Here is a 25,675-nt window from a genome sequence, read left to right as displayed (position 1 = left end):
GTTGAGCCCTCAGGTTCTGGCAGCCGGTAGGACTTACAGGAACAGCAGGAATGAAGGTCCAGGGGTGCCCCCTGGCCCCTAGGCGAAGGCAAGGCAGACAAGCAGGGTCTGTCCGGGTTCTGGCAGTCGGCAGGATTCAACACTGTCTCTGGAGGTGGCTAGCAGGACGGCTAGCTGAAGTCACTGTCTCCGCAGGAGGGCTAGCAGGACGGCTAGCAGGAGATGCAACACTTGTCTCTGGAGGTGGCTAGCAGGACGGCTAGCTGAAGTCACTGTCTCCGCAGGAGGGCTAGCAGGACGGCTAGCAGGAGATGCAACACTGTCTCTGGAGGTGGCTAGCAGGACGGCTAGCTGAAGTCACTGTCTCCGCAGGAGGGCTAGCAGGACGGCTAGCAGGAGATGCAACACTGTCTCTGGAGGTGGCTAGCAGGACGGCTAGCTGAAGTCACTGTCTCCGCAGGAGGGCTAGCAGGACGGCTAGCTGAACGGAACACAGTCTTGGGATAGTGGCTAGCAAGGGCGGCTAGTCTAACACTAGGAACAAACAGTCTAGGGATAGTGACTAGCGAGGGCGGCCAGTCTAACACTAGGGACAAACACAGTCTAGGGATAGTGACTAGCAAGGGCGGCCAGTCTAACACTAGGGACGAACACAGTCTCGGGATAGTGACTAGCAAGGGCGGCCAGTCTAACACTAGGAACAAACACAGTCTTGGGATAGTGACTAGCAAGGGCGGCTAGTCTAACACTAAACAACCACAGTGAACTAGTAGAGCTATGCACAGGCTACAAGCCACACGGTGCCTAAGCTGGCTAGTCTATCACTGGAAACAAACACAGAGAACTAGCAGAGCTATGCACAGGCCACAAGCCAGACGGTGCCTAAGCTACTAGTCATGCACTGGAAACAAACACAGAGAACTAGTAGAGCTATGCACAGGCAACAAGCCAGACGGTGCCTAAGCTAACTAGTCATACACTGGAAACAAACACAGAGAACTAGTAGAGCTATGCACAGGCAACAAGCCAGACGGTGCCTAAGCTAACTAGTCATACACTGGAAACAAACACAGAGAACTAGTAGAGCTATGCACAGGCAACAAGCCAGACGGTGCCTAAGCTAACTAGCCATACACTGGAAACAAACACAGAGAACTAGCAGAGCTATGCACAGGCTTACAAGCCAGACGGTGCCTAAGCTAGCTAGTCTGGACACACATAGAACACTAGCAAAGCTATACACAGGCTACAAGCCAGATGGTGCCTAAGCTAGCTAGTATACACAAACATAGAAACTCACTCAGAGCAAACACTGAAAATGTGTACAGGGCACTCTATACACCAGGACCTTTAGATGAGATGAGATGAGATGCAAAGGCCAGGACTGTAGTCTCCAAGTGACTAATAAAGCCCATCAACACCAGAGCCACAGCTGCAGCAATCACCTTGTGACCAAACAGAGGCTTGACACTCAGAGCAGTCAGCCCATAGGAAGGAACAGCGGGAGCCATCTTGGATACTGGCAAAGAGGAGGCGGCAGCCATCTTGGAAGAGGCAAAGCCCACACAGGTGAGGTTCAGTAAGGCAATCAGCACACAGAGCCAGAAAGAACCTAAGACAGACACAGACACAGAGACAAGCAGAAGCCAGCACAGACACTGACTCCCAGAAACAGGGTAAGTCTGAGGGTTGTCACGGCCACGGACGGGACAGTATATTTGAGATCAACACAAAACTTACTAAAGAAGCTGCAGACGATACAGAATGTAGCTGTTCGCCTAATTTATTCCCTTAAAATCTGAGAGGATTACACCCCACTGGTGGAAAGTGGAGGCTAGAATACTTTTTTAATTGGGCAGTTTGCTTTGGAAAACTGTGACTGGGAAGATCCCACAATATGATTCGTATGCTGTGTTATGCATCGGCAAGACGTACATATGGTCTACGAAGCTCTCTGTTTTTTTGTTTTCCCTAATCCTCGGGGAATTACGTCTAAAAAGCTTTTTACATGTTCATCTGCTCATCAGGCCGCAAAAGTTTGGAGTTTTTTACCAGCTAATCCGATATTTCAGACCACTTATAATATGTTTAAGAAGGGTTTATATTTCAACAGTTTTTATTGTTGACATAGTATTGCAAACAGGTTTCAACAACAGTCCTTTGAAATAACAGACCTTTGAAATAAGAATGATTGAATATTTTGACACCCAACAAACAGGACTTAATAAGGATCTGGGTTTTCTAACTCATTATAAAACATAAAGCTGTATTTCTCTGTTTATTTCCCTCCTCTCACCTACCAACACCCATCCTGTTAGAATATCAATGAAATGCTTTGATGTCCCCATGCAGACCCCCACCCTCCCACTCTGTCAGACTGTCAAAGTAATGCTTTGATGTTTCTCTTATATATACTATCTGCTAACACATTTGCTTATTTCCGATCTGACAAAGGGCAACCTTTGAAAGCTAATCAAGAAATGTATTAAGTTATGTCCAATAAAAAAGGTATCATCTTTCTTTTCCATGTTTTATTTTGTTTGATTTCTATTAACAACAGTCCAATAACTTTCATTTAAAAGCTTCTATCATTTCCCAACCCCCCCTTCCCCCCCTGCTCAGGAGAATACACTTTGCTCTTTGTCCGGCCACACCATAGTAGTTTCACAATGTGTTAAGAATGAGACTTCTCCCTCTCTGAGGCATTTTATCTAGTACACACTCCCAAATCTTAAGAAAACGTACTTTGCATCTGCGTGACCCCCTGGAATCTCTGGCCTCCCATAGCATCAACTGATGCGCTTGATTGCGCCAATGCCAATACTCAGGGGGGTCTGCAGAAGTCCAATACACACTTCCTCGCTACAAGGCATAATTTGCGACATAACAGTTTCTCCTCCGCTCTAAAACCTCGAAATGCCCCCAGCAGATCTATTATTAGCTGGAGCGGATTTGTCTCAATTCTGCCGGGCATCAAGGATGACAAAAAGGATGCCACTCGCCTCCAATTTCTCTGCACCAAGGTACATTCCCAAAACGCGTGGTAATAAGTATTGGGAGCCATTTTACATTTCATGCATATTGCAGAGTTCATAGGTTTGATCATTTTTTTTTTTTTTATAGTTTCTTTATTAGGTTTTTTATAAATTGTGTACAACAGTGACCATACGGTCTAATAAATCTCAAATACAACTTAGTGCAAAGTTAACATTAACTTCTAACCAGGTCACTTTCCCCCCAGGTTTGATCATTTTACACCTTTGTATTTGCAGTAGGTTATCAGATCTTTTTTAAATTGACGGTCCTTACCCATCCTTCTTGGCTACTTTGTTGACAGAATATATTCCTGCATGAAATTTGCGATCTCCTTTGACTAAGGCTTGTTTGGCTATGACTAGAAGAGCCACATTTTTTAATGTGGTCCCTATATTGTGAAAGACGCTTCCACAGCCTTTGCGAGCTGAGAGGTCCCTCCTGCGTTTTGAACTCCTTTTAAAAGCACTTTATTATGTGGCTGCATTTGATAGAAGTCGTCCTGAGGATTAGTAGGTCAGATGTTTTGGGTCTTTATTGATGACTGGTTTCTTTTTGTCTGTCTACTATGTGTGAGTTTGCTTTCCTCTCATATGTTGGAGTTCATTTTCTTTTTATGTTTAATTGTATACCACTGTGATTTTATATAAACTTCAGGGGTATGTCAAGATAATAAACTATAGACTGTCAAGGAATTTACCCAGTCAATATTGGGATAATTGAAATCATTCAGGTTGCTCTCTCCTTCTATGCTAAGATCACGAGCATTCTCTCTTCAGCTACCTTACCCATTGAAGGTTGAGATCGTAATATCCTAAGGAGCTACTGTGCTCCCTGATGGTAGTTAACTTCTTGGATTTTAAGCAGAAAGATTGAGTGTTCGGCTGATGAAGAGGAAGCCAGATTTCCCTTGGACAGCATTGTTAGAAAGCACCCAGATCAGTTTGGGGATTTCCATTCACATGTGCCTGGTTTTGGGGTTTGGAATATCTCTGCCGTTCCATCTCAGCTGTGCCTTTTGTTTTGCCATGAGGTTTTTCTCCACAAATTGGTTGAGTGGAGATTTTTTCCTTCTTGGCTTTTATTTATTAATATGGTGCACCACTCCGATGATAAGAACTTAATCTCCAAATAAGAGGAGTTGATTGTATAATTCTTCCATGGAGTTTTTGAGGTTTGATGCGGAAATAAATTGTGTTTTGTTGGATCCTAAGGTCAACTGAGAGAGAGGATATGATGGGCCAGCCCAAGGGTCTTATAAATAGTCCTAGAGTAGACAGGCAGCCAGTGTTCTTTTATAAGAAGTACTTTTTAGCACTATAAATTAATTTGACTGCAGTGTATTGAATTACCTGTAATCTGTTCCACTAGTTTACATCTCCTTTCCTCCACATACCTTGTAACTTTGTCCCGCACCCAGTGATGTCCGTCAGAAAACCTGTATGCAATGTGTACTTGTATTTATGTATTTGATGGTACAATTTCATGAAAACAATTGTATTGTTTATTAAATTTTTATATCACCTGGCAAGATATGATCACAGTGGTTTAGAAAAATAAGAATAATTAACATGGAAAGGAACTCCATAATAAAATAGGACAGACCTACAACATACATGCAAGCTCGCCATGCAGAAATATCACAAAAAAATGATAGTCCTCCCACTGGAATTCTAGCCTTTATTTAAGGAAAAAGCTTATTGCCTTAAAGTTTATTCTGTCACAGTGTATGATGTGATAAGTTTTAGTTTATAAGCTGCTGTTACTTGATTTATTAATATAACTGTTTTGTGAATTTAACTAACATTTCGCAATTGAAACAGTTCTCCTTTTCTCAGAGGTTTAACTATATGTTGATATAGAATTATTTCACACTGGAAGGGAAAGGGGGCTGATGGAATAACAAGAGAAATTTAAAGAGGATATCTTTGCAGAGATATCTCTAAGAATTCAGCATTGGTAGGTAATGGAACATCCCTGGTTGGTCGGTAGCGTTATGGAGTCAACAAAAACAAATTGATCGGTAAGAAGAAAATTTCTGTTATCCAACACACTCCAAGAACCACTCTCTGGCCCAAGTAGACAAGGTGCTGTAGTCTGTTGATAGTGCATTATTTATGTTCCACTTCCTTTTGCATCTTCTCTCCCCATCAGGGCAGTCTCATGACTCGCACTCTTAACAAGAAGTTCACCGAAACAAGTTCCATCTCAGAGTCTGCGGTATGTCCCCTCTTCACCAGGACAATGGTCTTTCTCTTGTTTGCCTCATTTGCTTCTGTCTTATCTCTCTAAATCATTAATCTATTTCTTAAAGGACAAGATAGCAAGCCCTCACAGCATGGGTGACAACACCGGTGAAGCTACTCCGGCTTAGTATATCTAAAAGCTTTTGTGCCACCTCATCACACATTCCCATTATTTCCTGCCTGCCATTGTCATGTGGGACCTCTTCAGTCGTCATCTTTCTGTGGAGCCAGTCAGTTATGTGCCACACATTCATCTTATTTCAAGATTTTTTTAATAATTAATCTTAGGATCAAGAAAAAAAACACAAAAACAATCATCAAACTGACAAACAACTAGTTTAAACAAAGATATCAAACATACAGAATAATGAGCACAAAAAGCCTAGTACATACATTGGATTATGCAAATGCAGTTATGGTGGGAACAACTAGTGTAAGTCTGACCATGCAAAATACTGTAGTGTGGATTGTGGGGAGGGATCATAGGTTTGCATCGAAACGTCTGTTCTTTTGCATTTTATGCTATAATTTTATAAGGTTTTGGCTAGTTCTTGTTGCTGTTATTTGGTACTTTTCTTCAAAGTGCCTTAGTGAGGTTTCTTTATTTTTTGTTTTCTGCTCAGTGTAGGCTTGATGAGGACATCAGGCTCTTGGTTATGGGGTTTTTTTTTCTTTTTTTTTGTTTCAGCTGTTTTTCCAAATGGCATCTCCCCAAAAACGTTCACCTGGTGCAACAGGACCATATCCATTACAGATACCCATAACTGGTGCCTTCAATGCCTGGTGTCTGACCATGAAATCTCTTGCTGTAAATTATGTTCATGGATGTCCAACAGAGGTCTTTGTGGTTGTGAGAAGCAACACAAATAAATTCTTGGCACCAATCAGTCCATCAACTTTAGCAGGGGAAGTGTCAGTCTCTATGGGTCACTAAGATGTGTGAACATAGAAAATTCATTGAGCATCCTTGAGACTGAGCATCAATAGAGGCCATTAGAACCAGTCTTCCTCTGCATTCCCTCAAAAAAGAGGAAGGATTTATCCTTGACTTCATTGATGCTAAGGGTTCATTATGGCAAACACCAGGTAAAGGCTGGTGCACATTGACATCATACCCCATGAGAGATCAGGGAACTGTGATTCTCATAGCCCACTATTGACCAAGATATATGATTCCTCTTCTTTTGGAACTTCCAGTAAGAGAACCTATAAAGCTGGAAGATTCTCCATTGCTGATCACACAAACTTAGTAGACTGTGTTGCATCCCAACATTGCCCTCACCTGAATTTTGCCTGAAAGTGTTTCAGAAGTATTTCTGGCTTCTAAGAGAGATTCCACTAGAAGGTCTTATGGGTTCAATAGAAGAGGTTTGTTGTCTGGTGTGAGGGGAAGGCGCTAGATTCCTTCTCCTACCCCCCACAAAAACTCCTGAAAACCTTCAGTATCTGTCTGAGTCAGGTTTCAAAAACAACTCGTTATTGCATTTATGTAGAAGGTAAACACATGTGCCGCTGAGCTGACGGGCTCGCGGTTCCTTCACCATGTCCCCCCCTCGCCCTCAGCACTCCCCCCGCAGCCCCACAACAACGGAGCAGGACACAGTGAGTGCCACCACCGATGCCCAGCTGTACAGATAAAATGAATGTGTATAGTTTTTTATTTTAACATGTACAGTGACCAGTCAGTGTAATGCTGGCTGGTGGTGGGCTTCTGGGTGGGTTCCTCTCTGCCTATGGCCAAAAAATCATTAAATATACTTTTCCTCAGCGACCCTCCAGACCGGTCAAGACGCTTGGGTTATGCACGCCTACCAGCAGAGGGAGACTGAGAACACAAAAACTGAACCAAGCATAAGCCAGCAGCCAACCCCCAAGCAGCCAGTAAATCTCAGTCTCCAGCAGAGGGTAGATGTGCAGCCTGAGCAGTCAGTCTGGTCTGGTAGGATTAGAGATTCTGATTTTTATACCCTGTACTTAGAATTTGTGCTTCGGGGAAGCGGGTCCGGTGGGGCTCCCTGTTCCCCTAGGGGTTTGCACCCGTGTCCGGGTTTTGCCCCTGCTGCACCTTGTGTGAAGGCAGCCTGGTGCCTCGGCTCCTGTGCTACAGGAACCTTGAGAGCCTTAGCCCTTGTCAGTATATAGCAACTGGGCTGTTTGCTGTGTGTGTGAAAAAAAAAAAAAATCCAGGAGTAAAAGGAGGAAAGTAAGCAGCAGACAGTGCTGTTCTGCATCAGAACATTTTGTTGTTTCTCTTTTTGGGGGCTGGCAAGGGTTTTAGTGTGGTTTTGAGGAAGGGAGTAGAGCTGGGGCGATTTTGGCGGTTTGTGTGTGTACCGCTTTAAATTTAGCGATGTCGGCGGGAAAGGCGGCTCGTTGCCGTTCCTGCGCGCGTCGGGGGATTGAAACGCCCGGAGCTCCGTGTAAGTTTTGCGGTGAGCCTAAGCACTCTCTCTCTTCCCCTCCGGTTTTGTCTGCTGAGGTTTCGGGCAGCAGTAAGGGCCTCTCGGGGTCTGACTCAGGTTCTGGTGCGGTGGCGGCGGTCCCGATTTTGGCGGGAACCGCCGCCATCTTGGATTCGGCTCCTCTGGCGATCCCGGCCCAGCAGGTGGTGGAGGGCCCGGGACAGAATGTTGGGTGCTCTCCAGGGCCTTCGGGGGCTATGGGATTTCCACCGGAGTTTGTCTGGTCGATGTTTCAGGCCTGGCAGGCAGGTGCTTCTCAGCCGGATGTACAGAAGGGGGCAGCTCCTTTGGGGGTCAAGCGCCCAAGGCTAGACTATGTGGAGGACCCTGATTTTTTGTCTTTCCCTCCCTCGGAAGATGAGGGTAGTGGATTGGGTGATGAGTTCCCTTTGGACATTGATCCTGAAGAGGAGGGGTCCTTCCCAGGGGAGGATTCCTCGGTGGTAAGGATTTTTCCTAGGGATGAGCTTCCGGAGCTCATTGATCAAGTGATGTCTACGCTTAGGTTTGAAGCTCCTGAGCCGGTTGTAGCGGAGGTTAAGCAGATAGACCCTTTGGTTAAGGGCATTCGTAAGGCTTCTCGTTCTTTCCCTATGAATCAGGATCTGAGGGATATGATCTTACAGGAGTGGTCCTCTCCAGATTCAGCCTGTCGGGTGGTTAAAGCGATGGCGAGACTTTATCCTATTCCCCAAGAGGATAGGGATTCTTTTAAATCTCCTACAGTGGATGCGGTGGTGACGGCAGTCACCAAAGCTACTGCCATCCCGGTTGATGGGGGGACTGCCCTCAGAGACCCTCAGGATAGGAAGTTGGAGTCTTTTGTTCGGCGAAGTTTTGATCTCTCAGCCTTATCTCTGCAAGCCGCTCTATGTGGAGGTCTAGTGGCTCGGGCGTGTTTCCGTTGGGCTGAAAAGCTTCTGGATGGTCCCGCGCTGGACAGGGCGTCCGTGGTGCAGGAGTTAGCCAAGTTGGAGATGGGATCTTCCTTTCTGGCAGATGCTAGTTATGATTTGTTGAGGGCTTCGGCGAAGAATATGGCTTTGGTGGTTGGAGCTCGTCGGGCCCTGTGGCTTCGTGGATGGACTGCGGATGCAGCTTCTAAATCCAAGTTGTGTTCGCTTCCATTTAAAGGGTCCATGCTTTTTGGAGAAGAGTTGGATAAATTGGTGCGTGGTCTTGGGGAGGCTAAGATTCCGCGGTTGCCAGAATTGCGACCTAGAGCAGGGGGTCGCGGCATGTCAGGGCGTGCTCGTTTGAAGGATGCCCGGTGCTATAGGCCAGGTAGGTTCAGTGCGGCGTCTAGAGGCAGATATTTTCAGCGTACTCAGCCCTTTCGTGGAGGTCGTCGAGGAGGACGAGAGGTCTCGGGGGGAGCTCTGTCCTCCGGTCGTGCTTCTCAATGAAGGTTTGCGGGTCCAGCCTCTGGTGCGAGTAGGTGCTCGGTTGAGTCAGTTTTATCAGAGGTGGGCCCATATCACGACAGACCAGTGGGTCCTCGAAGTGGTGCGAGACGGGTACGCCTTGGAGTTCGAAGAGTTTCTGCCAGATTTCTTTGTAGCCTCCCCATGCCGCTCTCGGCTCAAGGCCAGGGCAATTCGGCAGACTCTCCAGCGGTTGATAGATTTAGGGGCTGTAGTTCCGGTGCCGGTTACAGAGAGGGGGACCGGTTGTTATTCGATTTATTTTGTGGTTCCCAAAAAGGAGGATTCCTTCCGGCCTATTTTAGATCTAAAACGAGTCAACGGGGTGTTGAAGGTTCCCTCGTTTCACATGGAAACGTTACGGTCGGTCATAGTAGCGGTTCAGTCGGGAGAGTTTCTCACTTCTCTGGATCTGACGGAAGCCTATCTGCATATTCCCATTCAGAAGGCGCATCACTGGTTTCTTCGCTTTGCGGTTCTAGGACATCACTTTCAGTTTTGTGCTCTGCCGTTCGGTCTGGCTACGGCGCCGCGTACTTTTTCCAAGGTTATGGTGGTAGTGGCGGTGGCTTTGCGGCAGCAAGGAGTATTGGTTCACCCATATCTCGACGATTGGCTGATTCGAGCCAAATCCTATCAGGAGAGTGTGGAAGCAACAGCGAAGGTAGTATCCGTTTTGGAGTCGCTCGGCTGGGTGGTGAACAGGGTCAAGAGTCATCTGGTTCCGTCTCAATCTCTAGAATATCTGGGGGTTCGTTTCGATACGGTGCGGGGCCTGGTGTTTCTGCCACCCGTTCGGATTGCCAAGATTCAGGGGCTGATCCGTCAGTTTTCTGCCAAGCGGTCCCCGTCAGCTCACGGGTATCTTCAGATTTTGGGGCTGATGGCAGCATCGATAGAGGTGGTGCCGTGGGCCAGAGCTCACATGAGGCAGTTGCAGTTGGCGCTGTTGGGTCGTTGGTCTCCGCAGTCTCAGAGTTTGGAGGTCAGACTATTCTTGCCGGAGGCGGTGCGAACCAGTCTGCGGTGGTGGCTTCATACTCCGAATCTGGAAAGAGGGATGCCTTTGGATTCTCAGGATTGGATTGTGGTGACCACAGATGCCAGTCTGGCAGGCTGGGGAGCACATTGTCTGGGTCAGGTGGCACAGGGTCTCTGGTCGCCGGAGGAGGCCCTCTGGTCGATCAATCGGCTCGAGACTCGGGTGATCCGGTTGGCGTTGCAGGCACTGCAGTATCTTCTCGCCGGGAAGGCAGTTCGGGTGCTGTCCGACAATGCCACGGCGGTAGCTTATGTAAATCATCGGGGGGGCACAAAGAGTCGTGATGTAGCCGAGGAGACTGCAGAGTTGATGCAATGGGCAGAGCTTCATCTGCAGAGTCTCTCCGCAGGTCATGTGGCCGGAGTGGACAATCTCCAGGCGGACTTTCTGAGCAGGCACACTCTGGATCCAGGAGAGTGGTCGCTGCATCGTCCGCTGTTTCATCGGCTGGTGATGGAGTGGGGACTGCCGGTGGTAGATCTTATGGCAACAGCCAGCAATGCTCAAGTACCCAGGTTCTTCAGTCAGAGGCGGGACCCTCGGTCTGAGGGGATCGATGCTCTGGTGCTTCCATGGCCTCCGCGTCAACTGTTGTACGTGTTCCCTCCTTGGCCTCTAGTGGGGCGCGTAGTTCAAAGAATAGAGCGATACGTCGGCACGGTGATCCTCGTGGCTCCGTATTGGCCACGTTGTCCATGGTTCGGCGATCTAGTGCGGCTGGCGATCAAGGGTCCCCTGAGGTTGGACGGGTCGGTGGTGTTGGTGCAGGGCCCTATCGTAATGCCCGACCCGGTTCCATTCTCGCTTACGGCCTGGCTCTTGAAAGGGACAGGTTGAAGAAGAAAGGGTTTTCAGCTAGAGTAATTGAGACTATGTTGCAGTCTCGTAAACAGTCCACGTCCTTTGCTTATGTCCGAGTGTGGCGGATTTTTGAGAACTGGTGTAGGGATCGTTCTTATTCCCCTTGGAACTCTTCTCTTCCGCAGGTGTTAGAGTTTTTGCAGGATGGGGTGGACAGAGGTCTAGCTCTTTCTTCTTTGAAGGTGCAGATTGCGGCCTTGGCTTGTTTCCGGGGTAGGATCCGGGGGGTTTCCTTGGCATCTGTTCCCGATGTGGTTCGGTTTTTGCGAGCGGTGAAGTTGATTCGTCCTCCTCTTCGCTCGGTGGTTCCGCCGTGGGATTTGAACTTGGTCTTGGAGGTTTTGGTGGGACCGCCCTTTGAGCCTTTGGTTACGAGTACTTGGAAGGACCTGACGTTGAAGACAGTGTTCTTAGTGGCTATTACTTCGGCTCGGCGAGTTTCGGAGTTGCAGGCTTTGTCTTGTCGGGCGCCCTTTCTGACTTTTTCTAAGGAAAAGGTGTCTTTGAGGCCGGTCCCGTCTTTTTTGCCTAAGGTGGTCTCTTCCTTTCATGTGAATCAGGACATTTCTTTACCGGTTCTGGGAGATAGGTTCGGAGATTCTTCTCGGCGCCGTTTGGCTAAGCTGGATGTCCGTCGAGTTTTGCATTCTTATTTAGTCAGGACGCGAGAGTTTCGGTCTTCGGATAGATTGTTTGTGTTGTATGGAGGACCTAAGAAGGGAGCTGCGGCTTCTAAGGTAACAATTTCCAGATGGTTGAAAGAAGCAGTTTCTTCTGCGTATTTGCTCAAGGGACATAGGGTGCCAGACTTACTAAAGGCACACTCAACCAGGGGAGTAGCTTCTTCCTGGGCAGAGAGTGGTTTAGTGCCGCCGCAGGATATTTGCAGGGCGGCGGTCTGGTCCTCACTGCATTCATTTGTGAAGCATTACAGAATTGATGTGCAGGCCAGGCAGGATGCCAGTTTTGGGGAGGCAGTGTTGACTTCTGGGGTGCAAAGTTCCCGCCCTTAGATGTTTACTGTTTTGGTACTGCCCAAGCGTCTTGACCGGTCTGGAGGGTCGCTGAGGAAGGTGAAATTAGATCTTACCTGCTAATTTTCTTTCCTCTAGACCCTCCAGACCGGTCAAGAACCCTCCCACTGTGTATATTTCTGGTGCTTTGTCCTAGTGTGCTTGAGAGATGATTGATATGGACATTTCTATGTTGCTATTGCTGATAGGACTCTAAATTGGGAGCTTTGGGTTTCTGAAGTTCCGTTGTTTTCCTCTGGGTTTCAGAAAAGGACCGCAACGCTGTGGCGTTCGGTTATTTGAAGCACGTTACCAAGAATTGTTTCTGAGTACAGGGTTCTTTGACCTTTCGGGGTTATAGTTTAGGTTTTTTTCATTGGTTGCGTTTTGCTTTGTTAAGGATTTACTGGCTGCTTGGGGGTTGGCTGCTGGCTTATGCTTGGTTCAGTTTTTGTGTTCTCAGTCTCCCTCTGCTGGTAGGCGTGCATAACCCAAGCGTCTTGACCGGTCTGGAGGGTCTAGAGGAAAGAAAATTAGCAGGTAAGATCTAATTTCACCTTTCCCCCCTAGGCAGCAGGAGCCCACCCAGACCCACCATCAATAAATTTTAATAGTACCCATGTTAAAATTTTAAAAAGGCTGCATATTTGTCATGGTGCCTTGGTGGGTTTTTAAGTAGGGATGTTCTCTGCAGTGCCTGGGTTAAAAGTTAAAAGAAAAAATAATTTTAAATCTAATGTAGGTGGGTTTCTGGGTGAAGGTGGGCTCTGCAGTGTCCAGGATATTAAAAAAAAAACAAAATAAAGGCATTATATATAAGACCTTTGTCTTATATAAAATGCTGGTGTCCTTTAGGGTGGGGGAAAGAGATGCCAGACCATAGGGGGATGGGTAAGAGGTAGGACAGGGCTGACGCTCAGCTACAGGGAGGGGCTGATGCCTAGCTATTGGATGGATGGTGGGGAAAGGAAGGGATGATCCTGGGCTATGGGGATAGATTGGGGAGGGTTAAGGTAGAGAAGGGAACGGCTGATGCTGAGCTACAGGGATGGATGGGGGTAGGGAAGGGAAGTGCTGATGCTGGGTTACAGGACAATTTCTAAATTTTGGTCCTTTATTTTGTAATTGATGAGGGTTGGTCTGTGTTCTGCATGTGACTGAGTAGGTGAGAAATTCTTCTGGCAAGTGGTTTGTGTGGGGATCTATGAGTCTAACTTCTCTGGCTTTTCCAATGGAATGCATAGTGGTGTTCTGTATACTGCTGCCTTTGCAAGGTATTGTTACTGGAATTGGTGTTAAGGTTTACAACATAGGCTCTAAGAAGCCTCTTTGCAGGATTTAGTGTTACTTCACAAAGTACCTGGCAGTGACTTGTTTTTGTTGCTATTACTGAGGTGCTACCAGAATTTGAATACATTGGTATATGACATTGCTGTAATTATAATGCAGGATCCTGTCATGTGCATTGAGATGTTTGCCATTATAGTAGACTTATGTCTGGTCAGGTTTGATATGGCATAATGTAACTATATTTACAAATATCAATTTTTCCATTAAGTATGTGCGTGGTTTATATTGATGCAGGGCAGCTGTTGGGCAGACTATGTAGAAATCCATCATCAAGTGCATTCTAAGGCATTATTTTGTAGTATCCCAAGAAACACTACTCATACCTATATACATAGTGACCTATATACATAGTGCCCACCAAGATTAGCTCTGGGCCCACCCAAAAAGTCAGGTCTGGCTACGCCACTGATCCTGCTTGTGCTTGGAGAAAACCAAGTTACTTAACTGTAGGAAATTTTCTCTGTGGACAGAGAGATAGAAATCCTCACATACCCACCCACCTCCCCAAGGACTTGTATTCTAATAAGGTAAGGTGGTTCTGAGCAAGAGCAGCAGATGGGAACCCACACTGAGGCATATCAAAACATTTAGTTCTACTAAGCTGAAGTAGCTTGTCATGCGTGATATCACCCGTGCTGTGAGAACCTGTATCGTGCCGTCCATGGGGAACAGCTACTTAGGTAAGTAACTTGATTCTCTCTCACTTTCCTCGTACTTACACCGGTTCCCTTTGTGCCTCTTACTAACTTCTTTATGGGCACAGCGCCTTGTAAAGTCTTCATACCCTATACATTTTTCACATTCTTCTGTCTAAAAAAATATAATTCAAAATGCATTAAAGTTGGAATTTGTTTGATCTACACAACATACCGTAAACTTTCAGCTTGAAAGAATAATTATTTATTTATTTGTTGCATTTGTATCCCACATTTTCCCACCTATTTGCAGGCTCAGTGTGGCTTACATAGTACCATGAGGCATAAGCCGCCTCCGGTGATGAAACAAACACAGAGTGAAGTGGTAGAGAATGAGATGTATGTGTTACAGACCCGTAATAGAATTGAGAGAAGAAGAGTTATATAATGTTTGTTGCGGGTTATGGTTTCGTTGTGCAATTATGCAAATATTTTAAGAATTTTAAAATTGGCCTGAAAACTTTTTTTTTTTTGTTTTCTCAGGCCTTAACCTAGTTTAGACCCTTACTGACGTAGCTGCACATGAGAGAACTCTAGAAATGTTAAGTAGTAGTAGTAGAAACATTAGCAGTCAATGACATGGTTTTACAATTACGTCTCTGAATGTTTAGAAAATCTTCCCTTTATTTTTTATGGAGTACTTTTCATTTTCCAATTTTATTGTACATCGCTTTGATGTATGTTGTAAAAAAGGCAATTTTAACAAATGAATGAGAAACCAAAAAGTCTCAATTGCATAAGGCTTTGTAGGGTGTGACCTGTACCACCATTTTATGGGTATCACAGAACCAGTCTAAACTAAGCCAAGCTAGATTTGAAAGCTCATGGATTGCATGTTTATTCCTCTACTGTGTACCAGCTCAGACTGAAGCTAGTGTTTATCTGTGGAGAAATAACAGTGAAAAAGAAAATATTGGACTCTGGAGTTCCACAGCAGAGACACTGTATCTTGAATATCGGCACGAGATTACTGTCTTCTATGCAACCGATCCCAAAGACTTAACAAAGTTTGAAGAAACAGTGCTGATTAATGAAACTTACCAACTGCTTTTTGGAGATGAAGATGGGGTGCTTTCTGCTGTTCTTTAAATATGTTGCTTTGCTTGATTTCTTTCTATTGCTTTGTCATCCTGCCGCTACTTATTCCTATAACCAATTAATTTTGAGCTGCCGTTTTCAGTAGGAAGCCTGTGACTCAAAGACTTCACTGGACATAGTATTTTTCTGTTTATCTGTCCACCTCTGTATCTCTGCTTAGTAATACCAAGTCATCTAGAGTCGGTGTAAGGAAAATTCTAGAGATGATCCTGGACACAGACCCTCCCACTCAAAAGTCATATGGCTTTTTGATTTAAGTCAGGCTTGTCCAAGTTCAGTCCTTGAGGGCTGCAATAAGGCCAAGTTTTCAGGATATCCCTATTGAATTCAAGGACTGAATCTGGACAAGCCTGGTTTATGTAATCTCCCATTGATCAGAGGTTGGTTAGATAATGTTATTTGTTCTGTGAAGTGTAAACCAAACCAAGCTGGTGTTTTGGATTAAAGAATATTTGCTGCTTTGATTTTGTTTATCAACATAAGATTTGTCGCAGTGCTATTTCTAGGAGCTTGCTTATGCGTTATTATGTTGCTATGCTGAATAAACTAACATATTTTACAGAATCTCTGCAGATTATTGTTAACAGCAAATAAAGTTAGATAGAGAGCCTAAGGGACAGAAGATAGAACCAGTGGATAGTCACAGGTGGGCACAGGCCCACCCAGCAATGATGTGGCTGGCGAAGATCCCCGAACCCTGCCATCTGAAGTCCCCCAGTATCCTCTCCCTCCAGGAGATTGGGGATCACTTAACTGCACTCCCCTGACCCCCCCCCCCCTAAATACCTTTAAATCCTTTAGTTCTTCACCGGCAGTGAGTAGCAACACATTCCCCCTGCTCATGCTGACCCGAGCTTTCCCTCTGAAGCAACCTCCTGACCAGGAAGTTGTGTCGAAGGGAAGGCTCAGAGCTAGCACGAGCAAGGGGAATGAGTTGGTGCTGGTGAAGAACTAAAGGATTTAAAGATACCGGGGTGTCAGGGGAATGGGATTAAATTACCGCTCCTCCCCCCTGATCATCTGGGGGAGGGGCAGGGGGAGGGGGGTGGAGGTCAGATGGTTGTTCCCACCCACTTTGGGCTCCTGCTCACCCAAACTTGAGTGGCTGGCTGGCTATGCTCCTGCCCTGGACACACATACCAACCTGTTGCTCCCAGAGCTTTACCTTCTTTGTCACAGCAAATCCGTTAGTTCCAGTTTCAGAAACTGCCTTAACAAGGCCCATAATAAGTTAAATAGAACCCACCCGTGACAAATTACAGTAGATGAACTGATTAGATTACTCCAAGACAAAGATTCAAGCTGGTTCTTTTCTATGAAATTAATTTGAAGCAAAGGTCTAAACGTAATAAACAAGGAGCTGCCAAAAGAAGTCCAAGATAGTTAATTATACAAAGGTACAGATTAAGGGGCGGAAGGAAGGCTATAAGCAAATTTCATTGTGTTTGAATATCTCTAGGGGGTACTGTTGGATCCATCATTACAAAGAGACTGCTTCAGTCAGGCTGGTTCGCCAAAGTCAGCAGCTATGAGTTAAGGAAACAACTGAGGAAGGTCACAGTGATTCCTAATATTACTTTAAAAGAAGCAAAGAGGCCTCTGGCTGATACCTGGGAAAATGTCGATTGTTCAGTAATTTCATGTTGGGAGAGTGTCATGAAGGAAGTCGCTGCTGAAGAAAAGCCCTGTCGTGCTACATAGCATTTGCAAAGAAACAGGGGAGTCACTCGCTGCACACATGTGGGAAAAGGTTTGATGTTTTCAAAGTGAACTTTTTGGTCTCAATACTAAGCAGTATGGGTGGGGATGATAGTATGCAGTAGCGGGGACAGGTTGAGAGAAAGGTGGACAAATCAATGTACGTGCAGATCCTGGAGAAAAACCTATTTGTCTCATACACCTTAGAGAAGATTCACCTTTCAGCTGGACACTGATCTTAAGCACTAAAGCTCAGCCAGAAGAAAATGAGTGTCTTCAAAGGCCAGACCTGAATCCGCTACACAGTGTATGGCAAGACTTGAAGCCTGCAGTCTCCCACCAACGTGAAAAATATTGAGGTCTCCTGCCAAGAAGAATGGGCTAAAACTGAATCATCCCTGCTGTGCAAAGCAATAGACACTCACCTTAAACGACTCATGGCTGTCATTGCTGCAGAAGGGACTTCCAAGTACTGAGCCAAAGGATGAAAAGACTTTTTGTGCTTTATTTGAATGTTTCTCTCGTTGTTCTTTCGTATGGAAAGTGCAGTGTATGTTGTGTAGACCAGCAAACAAATTCTCACTTTAATGCATTTTGAAGTGTATTGTTTAAACAGCAGAATTAGAAAAATGGTTGCCACCTTCCCTATACAGCAGGGTTCTCTCCCCATTTCATACTCCCAAGTTCTCTGTATATTTGTTCTTTACAACTTAATTTCTAGCATACTCATAAGATCTCCTATCTTCTGCATTAGTCCATGTAGCTATCTTTTCTTGTGGATTCTCCTGCTTCTCTCTCTCACTCTCTGCCCCATTCTCCTGGATCAGTCCATGCCATCTTCTAGTCGGGTACTTTCACCTCTCTTGCTCTTCTTACACAAATAATGCATGTGCTCCAGACTCGAGACACAGCACTGAAGGAGAAGCCAGCTCTTCTCTTTTTCTGCTTGGCTGCTTTGTCTTCAACCTGTAGGAGTTTGGTTTTTGGTAGCCTTGGGATTTAGAAAGAAGGATCGTCGTAGGTAGGAACCAGCTAGCTTTTTAAGTACAGAATCCCATGACAATCTTTTCACTGGATAAAACGTAAATGACCTCTCACTTTGGAAATTAAAGAATAATTATAAGAAGGTTTTTGTATTTCTTGTTAAATGATAAACATGGGTAATGCAGGCTCTCCAAGGTTAGGGGGTTATTATAGACCTCTGTTTCTTACTGGAGTGTATGGTGCAGGAAAAATCATAGTTCACGTTTTCATACCCAACCACATACTCTACAGTCTACAGAAATGTGTACCATCTGCAGCTCTGAACTCCTGGTGCTACAATAATCCCAGCACACCCAGCATATATAAATCGGTGTCATGTACCAGGACCATCTCGCTTGGTATGGATTGGGGTATCATATCAAGAGTATATGTCGGTGTCATTAACCACAGCATTATATATCAGAAATACCTCACCCAATAGACACTCAGCATCATGTGCCATGTACCCGATTTCATCTTAATGACAAAAAGGCAATTCAACCAGAAAAGCAGGGAAATATCTACTACCCTTGTTTTAAGGCGAGTACTCCTGAATATGCTTCAGAATTTATTTCTGCGTTTGATTTTGGAGCTAGTAGTAGAGATGCCCCATCGTTTAGAGTCTCACCTAAACCCTCATTGCTGCCCCATGTGAATTAGTTTGGGGAGACTTCTCTGCCCTGCCGCAAGAAAGCTTGAGGCCCCAGCTAATATGAAAGTTCTGCCTCAGTTTTTGTATTTACCTTGGGTGTTGCTTATGACACTCTTCCCAGGGTCTCCTTCACTTATTCCAGGCCCAAGTAAACTTGTAGCAAGTGACAGAGAAGTGCCGAGGGTCTCTTTATCTGTCAAAAGAACCTGGGAGAGACCTTTTCTTTATCATCCTGACGGTTAATGCAGTGCTGGTGGCTTTGTTTGGGACTTGCTCAAATTATGCTTTTGGTGTTTTCTGTGCTGGGAAGCTGCTCCAGGTTCTTCATTTTACATTGTTAATCACTTTTCCTTCTCAGGTGACTACCAGTAATTGCTGATTTGCAGGGCCATACTGTGTGCTAACCTTAGAAGCTGTCCCTGGCCTCTTACCCTCTATGACACCCCATCTCCTTTCCTGAATTACTTCTTCCTCTCTGTCATCTTCCCCTACTCCTCCTTCCACACCCTTCTCTGTTTTGGACATGTTGCCTAGCCCAGTGTAACTCGCACAATGTCAGCAGCTTCTGGAAGCTATCTTCCTTTGTCTGTTCAGACACTTGGTACCAGAACACTGACTGATCAGTGACAGTAATTATGAGAATGAAAACAACTATGAGATGCAGCTGGGGAGGGGGGCAATCAGAACACAATCTCTTGGCCTGTAACGATAGGGGAGATACTATATGTCAGTCTCTGAATACAGGGTGGAAGGAGAGGGGATCATTCCTTGCTTCTGAGAGTGCATGATGGAGGGGGGCTGTTCTATGTGCATAGGAAAGGGGGGGCATCTTTTGGGCTATAAATGCATATGGAGGAAAGAGCCAGTCCCTGGCCCTTAATCATAATGGTCAAGGAGCTGGTCTCTAAGCACTCTGGGAAGAAGATTGGTCTCCTGGCCCTTGATTGTGGGTGAGGAAGGGGCTAGTCTCACTATGCCTAACCAACCCAGAGGCAAGGGGGGCTGGTATCACAGCCTTTGAGACAGGGAGTTAATTTTTTTTAGTCTTTTAATGGCTGGGGAAGAGGAAGAGACAGTCTTCCAACCTCTATGCTCAAAAGGTGAAGGAGGCAAGACTCTCATAACCTGCAAAGTTTACAGACAGTAACTCATGGGACCAGTCTTGCCATGCCCTGTTTGGTTATCTGGGCTTTCTGAAGGACCACAGTGGGACTAATGGAGAGAGATTGTCTTTGGTGGTATTTCTTCATCTCACTGCTATATTTCTCTCTGACCCTTTGCAGTTGTCCATGCTCTTCACGGAGGAGTGTGATAAGGTGCGAGATTTGATGCATGTGCACTCGTTCAGCTATGACTTCCACTTGCGTATTGTGCATCAGTACCTCCTGGGCTCCCATATGAGCCTGCGGCAAGGTTACCACCTCACTAGCTTCCTGGATGACTTCATCGCTCACCACCCTGATATCCCCAAGTTTGGACGCAACCATGTCTTTCAAGGTATGACACACATTGAGTTGTTTACTTAGCTTCAAGGTGCACCAGTAATTATAGCGAGACCATCACTGCCATTCCTGTTCCTGATGTCTCTTCTCTTCCTATGGTTTCCATTGCTTGCATTTTCCATGTCTTGGACTGGCTGGCTACCTACCTCTGGATATGTCTGTTGACTGGGTTAATCAGTGCATGTCCTTGTGAAGATAATGTGTCCCTACTGAGTAAAAGCTGGCGTGCACTAAACAGGGTTCTGCAGAGCAGGAAACACTTTAATGAAATGTAGTGAAATCCTCAATATCTGTTCATTGTAAGGCTGTTTCTTCTACTCACTCATACTTGCAAAGGAGCATCACTGTAGTTTACTTTCCAATTCTTTCGGTCCTTTCCTTCCGCTTATTGGATCAATCCTTGCATCCATCGTTTCTTGTATTTGTATCTGCTTCTCTTTCTGTCTGCCCTACTCTCCTGGATCAGTCTGTGTGCTCATCTTTTCTTGTAGTTTTTCTGCTTCTTTCTTCTGCCGTGTCTTGTGGATCCGTCCTTGCCATGTTCTCTTCCAGTTGCTTCCCTTCTCCTGTTCTTTTTAAACAAATCATGCAGGTCACTGTGCTCCAGGCACAGCACTGATGGAGGAGCCAGCTGTTCCCTTTTTCTGCTTTCTCTTCAACCTGTAGGAATTCTGTTTCTGATAAGCATTTAAGTTTCTCTCTAGGGATTTAGGAAGGGGTATCGTAGGTGGGAACCAGGTAGCTTTCAGATGACAATCTTTTTCACTGGATAAAGAAGTAAACCACCCCTTGTTTTGGAAGTTATAGAATAATTCTAGCACGTTACCTAGGAGCTGTCAGAAGAGCTTTTGAGTTTTGTTGAATGATGGGTAATGGAGGTTCTCCAAGGTTGGACCTCGGTGTTTCTCACTGGAGGTGCTGGGTGCAGGAGAAACCATACTACCCAGTAGTCTGCAAAAACTGAAACTGTCTGCGGCTCTAAGCTTCTGAGTCACCCAGTGTGCACACCAACGTCACATGCCCAAAGAACCTCAGCCTGGCATTGACATGTGGGTCATGTACCAAGAGGATTCATTCATGCATGCACAAGGGCATCACTGTGTTACATGGAGTGTGTTTGTAAAAGTGTGCAGGGAGATGATTTTGCTACTGCACTAGAAAAATACCTGAATAGACATCTCCAAGGCGTTGTGGTGGAAAGGAATTTGATCTATGTGCCTGTGTAGAAGGCTTTGGATGTGCTTGTGACCGCTGACTCTGCTTTCTGTCCTCCATAGGTATGTTGGTGCTAGCAACCAACATGATAGGAGCTCACCAGCTGTACAATTACATTGCTGACCATGCCAAGACATATGAGATGAAGCCAGTGCGCATGTCCCAGCCACTGGCAGTGGGCAGCGATGGGAAGAAGATGCAGAGCAGTGATCAGAATGAGTACGCACTTGTCTCGGTCTGGAACAGGTCAGTGGAAGGATTTTTGGATCAGCTTTCTTTCCTTTTGTGTTTAACCACTAGTGGAGGAGTGGATGCTACTCTCTCACCCCTCTTAACTCATTTATTTTATTTATTTAAACAGAGTACAAAAATAAAGCACACGATCATAGAATCACAAACAAAACACACTGACCCTGCACAATCCATCACAAAGGTACCACTCCCAGGCCTTCACTAAGAGAGAGGTTTTCAGACCTTTAGCAAACAGTTGCACAATCTTCAGTAACCTGGTAGAGCGTTCCAAATTTGTGGACCAGCAATCGAAAAAGATGCTGTTCTCATTTATAGCATGCCTCACCTTCCTCAATTTATCATTTGCGAGTAACATAGCACCACCTGCCCGTCATTTTTAGCTTTCTTCCCCTTCATACCATCACTTCTCATCTCTTTACTTACCTCTTTCAACCTCCCTTTCCTCTTATCTTTAACTTTCCCTCCCTCCTGCCTTTCAACCCCTCTCAGTCTTTCTCCTTAACCCTAATGTGTTGCTCCCTTATTTTCTTTTCCTCTGCTTTCTCGGTCCTCATTAGGAAAAGGATGCAAAATAAGACCGAGAATACTATAATGCCTCTGTATTGCTGGCATTTTCAGGCCACACTCAACAAAAAACAAAACAAATGTTAGGGTTTATTGTAAAAGAATGAGAACAAAGTTGAGAATATCATTATGCGTCTGTATAGATATGAGGGTGGGACTGGTCTGTGGGTGCTTTGTGCAGTTCTGCTCACCACATCTCTAAAAGGATATAATGACACCTGGGGAATTCAGCACAGCTGCAGGTCCTGGCATCAGCTGCTCTCCTCAGTCTCTCTCTCTCCCCCCCTCCCACACACAAGGGCCATTTCCCCTCCTCTACTGGCCTAGACCCCACCGTTCATTTCAAAACCACAGAGCCATACATGGACTCTTGGGTGTAGGCTGGCAGAAGGAGAAGCAACAGCCCAGTGTGCAGTCCTCCACTTCTCCTGCTCTTGCCACACAGTCTCTTCAGAGGAGGGAAGAGAGATTGAGGAGAGTAGGTGATACCAGTAGCTGTGGTTGCCATGGAGGAGTGGGGCAGCGAAAAATTTGACAATGCCATGGAGATGGGAGCAGCAGCAAAAAAAGCTGAGATAGTGCAGTGCCAAGCAGGGTTACCATATAGCACCAGAAAAAAAGAGGACAGATTCAGCCAGTCCACATTTTACTTCCATTGAAAGCAATGGGAGTAAAACCTGGACTGGCTCGATCTGACCAGTGGGAATGGGGGAAGAGCAAGCTGAGACTGTGGTAGAGAGATAAAATGATAACTGGGGAAGAGAGGAGAAATAGTAAAAGGTGGGGGGTGGTGCCTGAGGCAGAAAGAATATGAGGGAGGGGGTATTTACCTAGGGAAAGAGAGAATGAGAGCGGGGGTATTGCATGCGGGATAGTACTTTGGAGGCAGACAGAATTTGGGGTCTTGCTGGGAGTTAGAGTGAACGGGGAACTGAACCAGTGTTATCTGAGATTCAGGGCATTTTTGAAAACTTCCTTGTAGAGTACATTTTTTAATTAGTTGTTAACATGGATTTGCTGTAATTTCACTAGAACTGGCCGCTCTGGGCCTAATAGGTGTGCAGTGGAATAAAAATATTGTATTGTAAAGGCTGGAGCCTGAAAAGGGAAAAGGCAAGAGGTCATTTTCAGACCAGATGATAGTGGAATTTAATTCATAAACACTACAAATAAACTGTTCAGAGTTTTGTAGAATTTTAAAATATTGTACACAGAATTTTCAAAAATTTGCCTACAATTTTAACATTTTTTGCACAGCCGTCTCGCATGACTATATAGCGGAACTAAAAAAATGTTCAGAGAAGCAAGACAAAAATGATTCAGAGGATAGAACCCCACCCTCATGAAAAAAAGCTAAACAGATTAGGATGCTTCAGGTTAGAGAGAAATGAGAGAGGAGATAAGATAGAAGTATATGAAATCATGAGTGGGTTGGAATGGTTAAAAAGGAAACTATTATATATTGACCCTGATTCTTTGTCCATCGTAAAGCTAACCATTCTCTTCTGCCTTTCACCACTCATGATACTTTTGTCCTGTTTCTTTTCTAGTTCGGGATCCTACAAGGACTCTGAAGGCCTTCGTCATCACGATGACTTTGATGTGTCCCTGTTGGTGTGTCACAGTGCTCTGCCCTTCGAGGAGCAATCCGAGATGGAGAGAAACATCCTGAGGTAAGTATCAGAAATGCTTTCAGTGTAACTCTGAACTGCAGGCAGACCATAATTTTCATAAGCGATGAACAGGGCCTGATATATGTGTGTGTGTATTTATTGAAAATACTTACGCCTCACTTATATGGTGCCCTTACTAGGGCATCGTACAACAGATGTTGGTGCAGAGACCATTGAAAGAATACTTCAGGATAGGAGCTGGCAAGTGACTTGCAAAACAGTACAGGTAAGCCTTTATAAGAATAGCCACAGGGTCAGACCAGTGGTCCATCTAGCCTAATATCCTGTTTCCAACAGTGGCCTATCCAGGTCACAAGTACCTGGAGAAACCCAGTTAGTAGCAACAATCCATGCTACCAATCCCATGGCAAGCAGTGGCATCTCAGTAACAGACTATGGGCTTTTCCTCCAAGAATTTGTCAAAACCTTTTTTTAAACCCAAATACGCTAACCACTGTTACCAAATCTTCCAGCAGCGAGTTCCAGAGCTTAACTGTTCATTTAGTGAAAACATATGTCCTCCTATGTGTTTTAAAAGTATTTCCACATAACTTGCTAGTCTTTGTACTTTTTGAAAGAGTAAAAAATCGATTCACTTTTGCCCGTTCTACAACAATCGTATCTCCCCTCAACCGTCTCTTTTACGAACTGAAGAGCTCCAACCTCTTTAGCCTTTCCTCATACGACAGCAGTTTCATCCCAAATGGTAGACAGGTAAGTAACATCTGAAATGAATTTCCCTTTATATCTTAGAAGTTACAATGCCCAGAAGGGGGAGGTAACCTGCCAAGTAGATGCTCGTTATATTCTTTGAGGTGAGTCCCCAGGTCCAGCCCAAACCACTTGGGTCTCAAGTTGTGCTTCCCCCTATGCCTTCCAGCCACCTGTCAAGTAGTGCAGGCCCAAATTATTATTATTTATTTGATTTCTTATATACTTCCTGAAAGCTATTAAAATAGTGTACATTCAGGTACAGTAGGTATTTTTTTTTTGGTTCTTGGAGAGCTCAAATCTGAGTTTGTACCTGAGGCACTGAAGAGTTAATTGACTTCCCCAAGATTACAAAGAGTTGCATTTGAATTATGCTGTCCTAGTTCTCAGTCCATTTCTCTACCCATTAGGCTACTCTTCCGCTCCGTTTGCCATAGATCTATATTTTCCCTTCTCCATGGGATAGGAGACAATATTCTTTTGTGGACTGGGAACTGATGAAAAGAGAGAAAATAGAGGGTAGGGTTAAATGGCCATTTCTCTCAATGGAGGAAGGTGACTAGTGGAGTTCCTCTGGGATCTGTACAGGGATTGGTGCTATTTAACATAAAACAGAGAAAAATTAAGGCAGATACAGACCATACGGCCTATGCAGGCTGCCCAACATATTTATAAATGATCTGGAAATGGGAATAAGTGAGGTTAAATCTGCTGATAGCACAAAACTATTCAAAGCTCTTAAATCACCTGCAGGAGGATCTTAGGAAGTTGGAAGACTGGGTGTCAAAATGGCAGATAAAATTTAATGTACACAAATGCAAAGTGATGCACACTGGGTTGAATAATCCACATCATAGTTGCCTGATGCTAAGGTCCACCTTAGGAGTCAGCACTCAAGAAAAAGGTCTAGGTAGTATTTTGGATAATACGTTGAAATCTTTTGCCTAGTATATGGTGGCAGCAGCCAAAAGACCAAATAGAAAATACAAAATAAGGGAAAGCAAATCACAACATTTAAACAAAGCCAAGAACAAATAGTTCACCAAAATTGCGGTTTAGAAACTACTGCAAGTGGCATTGCACATATCAAATTAAATAACAAAAGCCTTAAAACTCCAGTGGCACATCAGCTGACTCATAAATAGTCCCACTCTCATCATT

The 25,675-nt window shown here is 45.1% G+C and overlaps 1 protein-coding gene across 6 annotated transcripts in view; it reads left to right on the top strand.

The window, feature by feature from the left end:
- SZT2 (SZT2 subunit of KICSTOR complex) overlaps positions 1-25,675 on the top strand; it is a 484,798-nt gene that overhangs the window by 422,938 nt on the left and 36,185 nt on the right. For 5 of the 6 annotated variants that reach the window (XM_030207429.1, XM_030207428.1, XM_030207430.1 and 2 more), the window contains exons 65-68: positions 5,188-5,253; positions 19,881-20,094; positions 21,377-21,560; positions 23,681-23,803. In XM_030207429.1, coding sequence (XP_030063289.1) covers positions 5,188-5,253; positions 19,881-20,094; positions 21,377-21,560; positions 23,681-23,803 — 587 coding nt within the window. The remainder of the gene's footprint in view (positions 1-5,187; positions 5,254-19,880; positions 20,095-21,376; positions 21,561-23,680; positions 23,804-25,675) is intronic. The other variant, XM_030207432.1, reaches the window with a different exon arrangement.

This window comes from Microcaecilia unicolor, chromosome 6, assembly GCF_901765095.1.
Source record: "Microcaecilia unicolor chromosome 6, aMicUni1.1, whole genome shotgun sequence".
Lineage (NCBI taxonomy): Eukaryota > Metazoa > Chordata > Amphibia > Gymnophiona > Siphonopidae > Microcaecilia > Microcaecilia unicolor.
This window is presented reverse-complemented; position numbering and strand designations above follow the sequence as displayed.